This window comes from Delphinus delphis, chromosome 14 (genome assembly GCF_949987515.2).
Source record: "Delphinus delphis chromosome 14, mDelDel1.2, whole genome shotgun sequence".
NCBI classification, from domain to species: Eukaryota; Metazoa; Chordata; class Mammalia; order Artiodactyla; family Delphinidae; genus Delphinus; species Delphinus delphis.
The window spans coordinates 66,437,018-66,449,657 of NC_082696.1; the positions used below are offsets into that span (position 1 = coordinate 66,437,018).

The 12,640-nt window shown below is 43.1% G+C and overlaps 2 protein-coding genes across 2 annotated transcripts in view; one reads left to right on the top strand and one right to left on the bottom strand.

The window, feature by feature from the left end:
* The first annotated feature begins 2,269 nt into the window (after positions 1-2,269).
* Positions 2,270-4,374, top strand: LYRM2 (LYR motif containing 2). The gene is made up of 3 exons (XM_060030234.1): positions 2,270-2,410; positions 2,901-3,041; positions 3,494-4,374. The coding sequence occupies exons 1-3, from the start codon at positions 2,366-2,368 to the stop codon at positions 3,572-3,574; spliced, it is 267 nt and encodes an 88-aa protein (XP_059886217.1). The 5' UTR covers positions 2,270-2,365; the 3' UTR covers positions 3,575-4,374.
* A 3,288-nt stretch (positions 4,375-7,662) lies between these two features.
* Positions 7,663-12,640, bottom strand: part of ANKRD6 (ankyrin repeat domain 6) — a 257,505-nt gene continuing 252,527 nt past the window's right edge. The window contains exons 14-16 of the mRNA XM_060030233.1: positions 10,233-10,346; positions 9,405-9,531; positions 7,663-8,234 (exon numbers count right to left, since the gene is read on the bottom strand). Of these exons, the coding sequence (XP_059886216.1) occupies positions 7,663-8,234; positions 9,405-9,531; positions 10,233-10,346 (813 nt within the window). The remainder of the gene's footprint in view (positions 8,235-9,404; positions 9,532-10,232; positions 10,347-12,640) is intronic.

Sequence of the window (12,640 nt, forward strand, 5' to 3'; positions counted from 1 at the left end):
GCAGCTGGAGCTCTCTTATAATGTAGCTTGAGGGGGACTTCCCTGGGGGTAAAGAATCCACCTTCCAATGCAGGGGACACAGGTTCCATCCCTGGTCAGGGAACTAAGATCCCACACGCCACGGGGTAGCGAAGCCTGCACACCTCAACTAGAGAGCCTGTGTGCCGCAAACTACGAGCCCACGCACCGCAACAAAAGATCCCGCGTGCCGCAACTAAGACCTGATGCAGCCAAAAAATTTTTTAATAAATATTAAAGTAAATAAAATGTAGCTTGAACTACTAATCACTTTGCTAGCTTCACTTAGTCATACTCACAACATCCAAGGAGATCTTTCTGAATTCCTATGAAGAAGGTACCATTTGTTGCTTCTTAGCACTACCTGCCTCCCCTGTCCCTTCTCTCCCAGCATCCCCACCACACTATTTGCTCTGATCACAGCAAACCACACGGGCCTTGGAATCTGCCAGTGTTCCATGCATTCTTTGTCTAGAATTCTCTTACCCACTTGGCCTTTCTGACTTTGCCTAGCTCAGATAAGCCCTCCAGGAAGAATGAGCTCCCACAGTATGAGCCTTGACAACATCTATAAATACTACGTTGGACTTACGTCTTCCTACCCAAAGAGTGATTCTAAGGACAGGGGGCATATATGACTCATGACAGCATTACCAATGTCTAGCATGAGTGAATCTTTCTGGATGGGAAGAAAAAATAGTATAAAAATGTCAGTTCTCACTTTATAGATTCAACACATTCAAAATTTCAGTAACGATTCTAAGATGATTTAGAGGAAAATAATACAAAACATTTCTAAAGGTCATACAGACCATTAATAGAAGACTCTTACCAGATACTACAGGGGAGTATTCCTGCCTAATAATAAAACATACAACAGCAAAGAAGTAAAAACGACCTGGATGAAATTATCCTGAGGGTTACTCAGACCCTAAAAGTATTTACCAAGAGTATCACAAATCCCAGGAATATGAATGAATTAGTTAATAAATGGTGCTGAAATTATAGTTTACAACTGGAAGAGAACTTATATCCCCATTATGCTATAAACCAAAATCCTAGATAAACATTAACAATGAAAATTTTTTAAAGCTCTGAAGGGGAGAAGATGAAATTGAAAAGGCTCAAAAGAATGGAAAATACACGTGACTATATAGAGACTTAAAGCTATAAAAGGAAAAGGATCAAAGTTTAAAAAAATATGGCAAACAGCCCATATAAAATTAGAATAAAAGTCTGGATCATCATAAAGGGACCAAAGTCATAACAATTCACAAAATAAGTGTAACTAAAAGTGGCAAGGGATATTTAACTTCACTACTATTTAAAAGAGAAAAAAAATCAACGAACTGCTAATTAGTAGACAAATTTTGAAATACGTGGTTATGGTATTAGCATCATTCACACAATGCCTGGTAATGTTCAAAATCTTCAGAGTGCTTATATGCGCCAGGTTCTGTTCTCAGTGCACTACATACAATACAGTACAACAGCTCTGGGGTAGATGCTGTTATTTCACTTTACAGACGAGGAAACACACCCACAAAAGTAGCCAGAAGTACACAACTGGGAAAAGGGAGCTCCAAGGATTCCAAGCAAGGCAATCAAGTAAATGCACAGTGAACGAACAGGTAATTGAACACTTTGGGCTGTATTTTAATTCAGAACAATCCTGTTTTTTTAAAGAAGGGATTCACTAACCCCTTACAGTTAATATAACCTAAGCGTAAGGAGTGTGTTGAGGGGAGGATAAAACGATTATGGGGGGAAAAAGCAAGGCGTAGGGATGTTTGGTTCCTCATTACTAGTTACACAAAATTCTCAAAACTGCAATGGGACAACCATTTAAAGCCTTGTAACTAAGGACGATCATGAAGACTACAACGCCAGGAAAAATGCTCGCAGTAGAAAAGAACAGGGACAAGAACGAGAAAAGGGGACAAGCACAACACAAACTAAGAAATTAACTTTTAAATTTTTAGAATTTTTCACTATACGCACTAAATCTCAAAAAGAATATACTAAAATAGTTTTCTTCCCTCACCCCCCAAATCCTTTCATTTAATGAAACTTAACCACGTGTCAGGAACTGGGCTAAATGCCTCACCACCATCTCATTCTTACAACAACCTGTGAAGCAGGAACTGTTATCCTGTTTTCACGGATGAGCAAACTTAGGCTAAGACAAAGCGAAACTGCCTTGAGCTTCAGTTCCGACTGCCGGGCTCCCGGAGCCAGCGCAACTGTCGCCGGCGCCTCCCGGGAAACCGAGCTCGCCCCGCCCCGTCACCGCCCCACTTCCGCCCCTGCGCACTGGGGCTCTGGCGGACCGCGCTGTCTGGACGTGATGGCAGCTTCCCGCTTACCCCCAGCGACGCTAACGCTAAAGCAGGTACCAACTATCCTCACCGGCCTCTTAGGGCAGCTTTACTGGGTCTGAGCTCGATTCTCTACCGCCCCCTGCACCCATTCTATAGAGGGGTCTCGGGGACTACTGGGGCGGACGACCCTGCGCGCGCCCGACTCTGATTGGTTCGGGGGGGGGGCGCGGCTTCGCGCCGCCGGTGGGGGGGGCCGACGGGAAGTGCAAGGGGGTTGGGGCTACTTTCCAGTCCTGGTGCAAGAGGCGGGCCGGGCTCTTGATCTTGAGCCCGGATCCCCACTGCCTAGGTGACTGCGGGAAGGACTGGTCTACTGCTTGTACTCTTGATTTTAAGTTTGACAAGGGAGTAAGGAGACAACGCAAACAAACTTCTTGCCGTTTTCTTAAAAGAAAAAAGGTGGTTTTCTTTCCCCTTTTCAAAATTGAGAACCAAAGAGAAAAGAGCCTACCGGGCTGACGATTGTGCAGCTGTAATTGCCATTTCTCCTCCCCTGTACAGTTCGTGAGAAGGCAACAAGTTCTCCTCCTCTACAGAAGGATTTTGCAGGCAATTCGGCAAGTTCCAAATGATTCTGATCGCAAATACCTGAAGGACTGGGCAAGGGAAGAATTCAAAAGAAACAAAAGTGCCACCGAAGAGGTGAGACCAAGATCATGGTGATGGTAGGCCCTGACCCTTTTGTACTGATCAGTGAGTTTTTAAAAAAATTTGATAGATATCTTGGGATATGTCACTGAGATGGTATATCTTGATCATTGCTCTTGATGTTACTGATTTTTCACTTACCTGATATTTTAAATTTAACAATGTTTGCTATATCTACACTCTACAGTAGCACCACCCAACTTGTCTGTTAAACCACACACACACGAAAAGATAATAAATATTACAGCATGATGGTTTGGGAAGTATGTGTGGGGTGTATGAAAGCATGCCAGACATTGTGTACCCCTAATTGTTAACTTTTGGCTTTCCTAAAGGGCATCAGTGCCAATTCTCAGTATTAGTTCCTAATTTTAACAAATAAAATGGTAGAGCTGTACCTTGTTTAACCAGTGAAAACAGTGACCAGATTTCACTTTCTTCTACAGGATACAATCCGGATGATGATTACTCAAGGCAATATGCAGCTCAAAGAGTTAGAAAAAACACTTGCTTTAGCCAGATCTTAACTACAGCATTATTCTGAAAGGTTTTCAAAGTCTCCATGTGTTTAGTTGAGCTTAGGCTCAACAGTGGGTAGCCCAAAGCCAAGTGAAACTATCTGTACATAGAGCCCTTGAGCAAAATATCAGAACATGGAGCATGGCATATCAGAGAGAGCCAAGAAAAGGGCATAAGAGCAATTGTCTTAGCACTGAAAACATACCTTTTATTTTGAAAATGTTCTTGGATATGTCAGCAATTTTTGGAAGAAGCAAAAACCAGTACGATAGCACATAAAAAGATGTTCAACACCATTAATCATTAGGAAAATGCAAATCAAAACCACCAAGAGATACTATTTACATCCACTAGAATAGCTATAATTAAAAAGGAAGATAATTGCAAATGTTGGCGAGGATGAGGATGCGGAGAAACTGGAACCCTTAAACACTGCTGGTGGGACTATAAAATTGTGCAGCCACTTTGGCAAAAAGACTGTCAGTTGCCCAAAAGGTTAAACAGCATTATTCGTAATAGCCAAAAAGTAGACCATCCAAATGCCCATCAGCTGGTTAATGGATAAGTAAAACGTGGAATACCCATACAATAAAGTATTATTTAGCAAACAGAAAGGGATGGAGTACTGATACATGCTACACCTGGATGAACCTTGAAAACATTAAGTGGCCAGTCACAAAAGATCATGTATGGTATGATTCTATTTATATGAATGCAGAACTCTGAATATACTAAAATCTGCTGAACTGTACATTTTACAGGTATGTGAATTATATCTGAATAAAGCCATTTTTCCCCAATTTTTTTGAAATATAATTGATATATAATATTGTGTAAGTCAGTTAAGCTGTTTTAAAACAGTGTGAGGTATAGGGCTGGAGGTGTACTGACCTCAGGAGACACCATGGAGCTTCCTTGGAAAGTCCTTCTGCATTAACCCTCAGGGTTGTTGAGGTATGTTCTTCAGATGTGTTGCATCTGATACTCAAGAGGACTTTCCAAAAAGATCACCACTGGGAATCTAGAACTTTGTAGGAAAAAGAAGAAAGAGAAGTTTAACAAATTCACTGAAGCACCTACCAAGAAGAAGAGGCAACTCCTGGTCAAAACGAATGTGGTTACCTTAATATCCACATGGAAAGTAAAATAAATCATTAATTAAGGAAGCTCCTCAGTGCATTAGGTTCTCCTCCAGTGACAGGAAAAAACAGAGTTTGAAGAATACATTGGAGACAGAAGTTGACTTCAGGACACTTTTGAAAGAGACCAAATGTGTTTAACAGTTAATTTAGTGAAAGTGAAAGCTCGTGGAAGAAGCTGGGATTGGCAGTTCACCTACAGAACAAATCTAAAAAGTTAATCCAAGAATCAGAGTTAATCCAAGAATCTACATCTGAAAGATGTAGAAAAACTTTTGCAGGATAAACAGTGTCTAGTGTTGGACCGTGTGCCATTGGAGAGGTGTAAACCAGTGGTGTGTCACTAACCTGCATTCCGAGCCACCCTTGCCCTTCCACAGCTCCAGAACCCACAAGACAAAAATAATTCTGAATACTCTGCCACCGGGGGATGGGCTAATCTAAAATGCTTACATAAGCCAATTTTCAGGTTTTTATATAGATGTACGTTAATCAAGCCATCTGATGAACAGAGGGAAAAGCATGTGTGAACAGTTTCTGAACAGAGAACCTTAGAAAGACTTACTCTTTTGTGTAGCATGATTGGCAAATACTCAAGTACAGGCTATCTAGTAAATCTAAAATCTTGAAGCTAAAAACCATCCTTTTATGAAGCGTGACAAGCAGTGACTTTGATGTTCTTCCTAGAAGCACTGTATGTGGAAGATGTAAGAGCATTTGTGGTTTGTATTTGCAAGAATCAAATACCACAGACTCTCCAAGAAAACCTAATGTGGGGTTTTGTTTTGATTTTGTTTAAGTGAATAAAACATGAAAATTTGAATTTTCATCTTCCAGAGACTAAGACTATTCTCGTGGACAAGCTTTTCCCTTCCTCTCTAAAGAACAGTTTAATTTTATTTGTTCACTTACATCTTTGCGTATCTCCTGAATTATAGGCCAAGTCCGTTGTTTAGCCCAAGAGAAGATCTATTTAGCAATTTCTTCTCCCATGTGGAACCATGGTCATTAAGATGTTGGCCAGAATAGAACGCTGGTGAAACACATTTTATTCATCATCTTCATCAGTATTTTGGATTAGGCAAATTTACTGTCTGGGTGTTCCCTGTAAACTAACTATACTGTTGTTTGAATGTTGAAGTTTTGTTCCTAAAGTTTAAGATGTCTGAATGTTCAACTAATGTATATTAACTACAATAAATCCATCTTTAAACCCCTTTATTATAATATCTATTATATTATCTAAATTATTAGAATTGTTTTAAATTCAAAAGCTTTCTAGCATGAGAAGTGGCTGAGGCTATTACTTAACATATCGCCTGCCCCTGTGTCATTTTTTTTCCCCTTTAAAGTGTGCCACTGAAGTTTTAAATTCGACAAGACGAGCTTACAAACCTGAAAATAAACTTGAGAGAACATCAAATAAATTCCCTGTCCAGGTTTTGTAATGATGACATACATCTACATTTATTAGGAACGCCTAGATCCATAGATTGTCAGTATTCAAAAGAACAAACCAAAAACAACTGAGCTTGATGGGCAGAACACATAGGGACTAAATGCATACTTTTGTTTTTCTGGGTGTTCCCATGTCAAGTCGTCATATTTTCTCTTTGGCTCAATGAGCAAAGGTTCATTCAAAAATTACAGACAACAGTTACTTGGTTCCTCTGTTTATAGAAATAGAATCGAGGTTTCTATGCATATATGGAAGTTTGAGGAGATGAATATAATGCCACAAGGGACAAGAAGCTTGGAAGATAATTAAATCCAAAGTTTCAACATACTGTTACTTTTGCAACTTTGTATACTCCATACAGTAACATCCACAGGGCTCCCTGAAGCTGGGGAATCCAAGTCAATTTATTGCTTATTTACCTTGACATAGTTGCTACAAAGCAGTGGAAAGCTTTTGAGGTTCTTCAATGACAACTCAGTTCAAAATGAAATACTTTCAAGAAACAGCCTTATTTCTTTATAAAATGTAGACCAATAAGCTCACATTCAGAAAGGTACTCTAAGATAACTGGCTGTGAATTAGGTTATAGAAATTTCAGGTAATTGCTACGTGAATGTTTTTTCCATTAATCCACTTTAAAGTCACTATGATTAATTGTACTGTTTCTTTCTTTTGGTTGAAAGATACAGAAACCATGATCCAATGATCTGAATCTTTCTCGTTTGAGTTCATTGACATTCCCAGCGCTATTATTAGCCAATTAACCCATTATTTAAATACACTCTGACTTTTCAAAACATTTTACGATATACTGGATCTTGTGACATCATGAAAATCCTTCTCCTCAAAGCTTCTTTGGTGAGTTTTCCCTGGTTAAGATGTCAGCATTTGGGGAACTATGAACTTGAGGGAGTTCAGCGTGTCTGTTACAGCTCTTACAGAAAGACACTGTCCAGGCACAGCAGGCATGTTGATATGAATGACTGCTTGACTTGAATGCACAGGGATTAATATTTTTTCTTGCTTTTCATTTACATTATTTCATATCCTGAATATTGGGGTTTAGGCTTACACATCCTTCAGTTTCTTAGCACAGCTCGCTTAATCTGAGCTTTTGAACTTCAGATGAACTTGAGCTGAGGTTTCAAATCTGTAATGAAACCTGAAACCAAGTGTCCCCTAGTTTCAGTCTAATTGTTGAAGTCTTCACAACTTCAGGGCATAGGAAGCATGTGTCTGGCACGTTTTAGAAATTAGTGATTTTTTTAAAAGGCAAGGTCTGCTATGTGTACAATAACTGACACCTCCAACATAGCTCTTCTGCAGCTGCAGGACCGGAAATCTTCAGGACTCCTTGCCCCCCGCCCTCCCCCACGGCATGCAGGATCCTAGTTCCCAGACCAGGGATCGAACCCCCGCCCCCTGCACTGGAAGCACAGTCAACCACTGGACCACCAGGGAAGTCCCAGGAATTCTTTCTCGTCCCACTTCCCAGGCCCTAGTTTTCCTTGTGTACCTTAGTCCTTAGTTTAGCAAGTTCCTCCTCTAAACTTTTAATGTGTTCCTCCAGCGTGGCCTTGTCTTGCTGGGCTTTCTGACTGGCTTGGCTTCGTGCTTCTTCAATCTTCCTTTCATACCACTTTTCCATCTGGGTGGAAACAGCCTCAAAGAAATACTGAGTGAGCTCCAGTGCTTGGGAGGTGTCCCGAGTATGAGGGGCAGTCTGCTCGCCACCTGCTGCTGGTGGCGGCTGTCCGCAGGTGGTGCTGGGTGCTGGCTGCTGGCCACGGTGCCTTGTCTGCCCACTTTTCCCAGACTTCTTGGTTTGGGTGCCTCTGTCAACACAGGGCCCAGCCTGCGGGTCGCATTTGGCTGCCTCTTTCAAGGGTAACGAGGCTGTCTGGACCTTGACACTCCTCAGTCGGGAGCCTGTACAGTCCAAGGAAGACAGCTCCTGCTGGAGTCTGTGGGCGGCTGTGGAGCTGAGGGCCTTTTCCTTGGGCCTGACCACCTGAGGGGGGCTGTCAGAGGCTGCTACTGGACCTGCGGTCACCACTGACTGATCCACACCTGGTTTTGGAAGGAAAACAAAAGTGAGAGCGAATCCGTGTTCATACAGTCACATGGGCTGGCATTTGAGAGTCCCAGGAATCCTGTAAACCAGCCTTCTCAACCATCACCCACCGTGTGCAACTTGTGTCCTTCCCCTCCACTTCTCCCCTGATTATCATCTTGGCTTGTCAGGGCTTTCAGGGATATTGCGTTAGACACACTGGTGGCATCTAAGCCAAAAACGTTACTGGCCTTTCCTTTAGCCTGTCTCAACCTACAGTAAAGGGCTCTGGGTACCATTTCCTGATTGCTAAGGATGACGCATCTCACTACTTGTCCTAAAACAGAATTGGGCATTTACTGATCAGAATCAATACCCCCATTCTCTAACTTCCGGGCCCTTTACAGACCATAGCCCCGGTTACTAGTTCCTTGATCCAAACTCCCACTTGGAGAGGCGATCCTATTACCCATACCCAGAGCTCCATGACAAGTTCCATAATTAGTCCTAGCATGAAAAGTTTGCCCAGGATTTTCCCCACTGTTACGGGCACAAAGAAGATAAAACCACAGATACAGAGATGGCCTATGGTAACATGAAACACGTGACATATCAAAACCTCCCCATGGAGGTCTAATTACTAAGGCTATGAATCTCCTCAACTGATCATCATTGAGTGTAGCCACTGTAGCTAATGTAAAGATGCTCTGGCTCAAAGCATCTCTTAATCCAGCCCCTGGGGCAGCTTTGATACATGAACTGTTTTTTAATGAGGCTGTACGGAGTTGGCCAAAGGTAGAAAAGGCTGATCAAGGACGAGAAAGGGAAAGAGTCACAAGGGCAGGGGCGAGTGCCCTTCTGAAACGACACATCCTTTCCTCACCCTCATCGTTGGGGTCCAACTCTGACACCATCAAGATTGCACTGCTATCACGGATCAACAAGTCTTTTATTCCTTCATTCAAATATTCCTGAACACTTGAATAGGAGTGCTTTATTGCTGTATAGGAACTGTGTATACAGTAGTGGGCAAAGCATGGTCCTTGCCCCTACAGAGTTCACATTACAATCCAGTGTTGCCCGCAGCCCTGTCACACAGATTGCCTTCAGATGCAGAAGAGAACACGACCGGGGGGTTTCATCACCTTTGGATGAAAGGGCTCTCTCTGCATGTTGGTGTCGGTTACCTGTGGAGGACTCGCAAGTGGATGGTGTGGATTTAGTCCTGGAGGCCCTAGAATCTCCAGAAAGCTTCAGCTCCAGATTCTGAATCTTTAACATGCACCAAGTTTTTAATTCATCCACCAAGGACATCTAAAAAAACCCCACAAGTTAGTACACAAATCATCAGGAGACTTTGATACATGGCTTATGAATTAAAACCTCAAGAATGTGGACTTTTCGACTGTGATAGGCTCTTTTCTGGACAAGCCCCAAAGTTTTGGATTACCCGCCTCCCATAGGCCACACGGCCTTCTCTGTTGGCCCTCTGAAGCCCAGGATTCACCCAGTGCCCAAGCCGATAGCTAACTATGATCTTCATTAAGCGACTTAGAGACTCCTTAGACGCCAACAGCCACAGCTTCCCACGGCTTCCACGCCAAGCACGTCTGGCTGCTAGGCGCACGAACTCACTCACATGCTCGCAAGTACTCATTTCACGTCTGCTGTCCGGGGTGGACCGCAAACTGCCCGAGGGCAGGAACCCAATCTTGTGCAGGCCCAGCAGGGGCGCGATACATAGCAGTGATCCAGGGCGGAGCTTGGCTTTCCAGCACGTTCTACAAACTGCCCCACCTCCACCTCCGGCCAGCACATTCAGCGCCAACAGGAACCACACTCCAGGCTCCTTCCTACTGACTTCATTTCAGGTTATAAAAATGGCACGCGCTTTGACGCCAACGCTTTTAGGGGATCTCGGCCTGGGAGTTTTCAGTGATGGGTCCGAGTCCCTTGACTCGGGGGGAAAAGAGTGGCAAGTGGCAAGGTCAGCACGGACAGATCCTGGTTTTCACCTGCCGTTTCTCTCCCTCGTGCTTCTCTGAGTCCGAGTGCTGCTGCAGGCGGTTCAGGCACTCCGTCCTCTCTGCTGAGAGTCGCTCAACCATCAGCTTGTCCAGAACCCGCATCTAGGATTCAATAGGCGAAGGGCGAGTGACTGAGATGGTCTAAGGATGGGACCTGGCATCTCGACGCCTGAGGCGGGCTCAGGAGTACCAAAGCAAGACTCCTCAGCGGAGTCTTTTCCCGTGGCATTCATGGAACTGATTTTTCAGAATTCCTGAGCATGCTTTTGTGGAGGCCAAAGCTGCTTTTTCTCATTTAAAAGTCCAGAGGGGTTGAAGAGACTATACATACACAGTAAATAGACAACTTGAGCCAACACAGTCCTGGTAGGTAAAAAAGAATCTGTATGGGTCTTAGAACATTACTGCCAAGACTATTACTGCAAGGAAAAACTACGTCAAGGAGTATGGAGCTACCCCAGCTCCCCTTATTAAAAAATTGTCTTTTTAATCCCCCTTCCCCTTTTTAAATGTCAGTGGCTGCCCAAGAGGAAATGAAAGAAGCTGAATACTCAGGGCTTTCATCCAGCTTTCCCAGTGAACAAATCCTCTTGGCCCTTCACTGAAAGTAGTCAAAGCACATGTGAAGAAGGTTGTGGACAGAGTTCAAAGGGATTGCTTCAAGGGACTTGGCGGTTCAATGGTTAGGACTCCTCACTTTCACTGCCAAGGGTGCGGATTCAATCCCTGGTCGGGCACCACGAGCCGCATGACCAAAACAAGCAAAAAAACAAAAAAAGGGACTGTTTCAGGGAGTAAATGACTGTCACCTTCCAATCACGTGCCCCTGTGCTCCCTACTTCCTGTAGGGCTCTAACACCCAATGGGGCCACACTCCCACTGCCTGACAAGGGCCAAAGCAGAGAAGGGAACCGTTGTGAGCGGGAGCCAGCCATGGAGGGCTCAGCGGCAGCTTTGTCTCCTGTCGGGGACACAGCTGATGCTCCACACTCAGATGTCCATAGTAAAAAGGCAGCAGCAGGTCTGCAGATACGGCAAGCACCTCCTGCTTGGTTCCTCACGTTTTTCTGTGAACTGCTCTTTGCCTGTTTTCTACGACTGGCCTTTTCCGCCACCTTCTGCCCCCCCTGCACGGACGAATGGCTCGGCCGAGAGCACCCAAGTGGATGCGCGAATGTGTTCCTGAGGCATGGTGGACAGGTCCGGGCATGCGCGCCTGACTCATGCTGGACCAGAGTCCTTCCCCTGAGATCTGGAATTAGGACTAAGATTCTACATCCCAATCTGTCACCTTCTTTGAACCAAAGAGAGATCCTTGAGACATCCCAGCACTCACCTAATGCATTCCTCTCTGGACCTGAGCTAGCTGAAGTGACGTTTTACTTACAAAACGGTCGTAACTAATCTATCATGGCTCAAAGATTTTTAAAATGGGTTTTCTATGAAATGCAAATAACAAACCTTAAAAATTTCTCCAGTAAACAAGGAAGTAAAAATTAAACAGTCAAATGTCCTTAATCAATTGGGAAAAACTTTAAAAAATGCTAAAATTAATGATGGCAGAAGTTGGAGGCTCAGACACGGCTGGTAGGATATAAATTGGTACAACATTTCAATTAAGTAGCTTGCCAAAATTTATCAAGAGCCTTAAACATACTCTAAACTTTGGACCCAATTATCCTAATTCTGAGCAAATAAACTCAGATGCAATCAAAGGTTTATGCACATAAATGTTCACAGCATTTATTTGAATGAAAAACTATAAGCAACTTCAGTGTCTAACAAAAGGAATGTTTAAATACATTATGTTGTATTAATATGCTGGAATACTATGAAGCCAAGGACATGGGAAAGTGCTCATGATATAAAATTCAGTAAAAAAAAAAAGCAGGAAGCAAAAGTATGTGTATACTAATCATTAGAGAAATACAAATCAGAACTACAATGAGGTATTTTACCTCATTGTCCACCTCACACCAGTCAGAATGGCCATCATTAAAAAATCTACAAATAATAAATGCTGGAGAGGGTGTGGAGAAAAGGGATTCCTCTTGCACTGTTGCTGGGAATGTGAATCGGTACAGCCACTATGGAGAACAGTATGGAGGTTCCTTAAAAAACTAAAAATAGAATTACCATATGACCCAGCAATCCGACTACTGGGCATATACCCTGAGAAAACCATAATTCAAAATGAGACATGTACCAAAATGTTCATTGCAGCACTATTTACAATAGCCAGGACATGGAAACAACCTAACTGTCCATCAACAGATGAATGGATAAAAAAGATGTGGCACATATATACAATGGAATAGTACTCAGCCATAAAAGGAAACGAAATTGAGTTATTTGTAGTGAGGTGGATGGACCTAGAGTCTGTCATACAGAGTGAA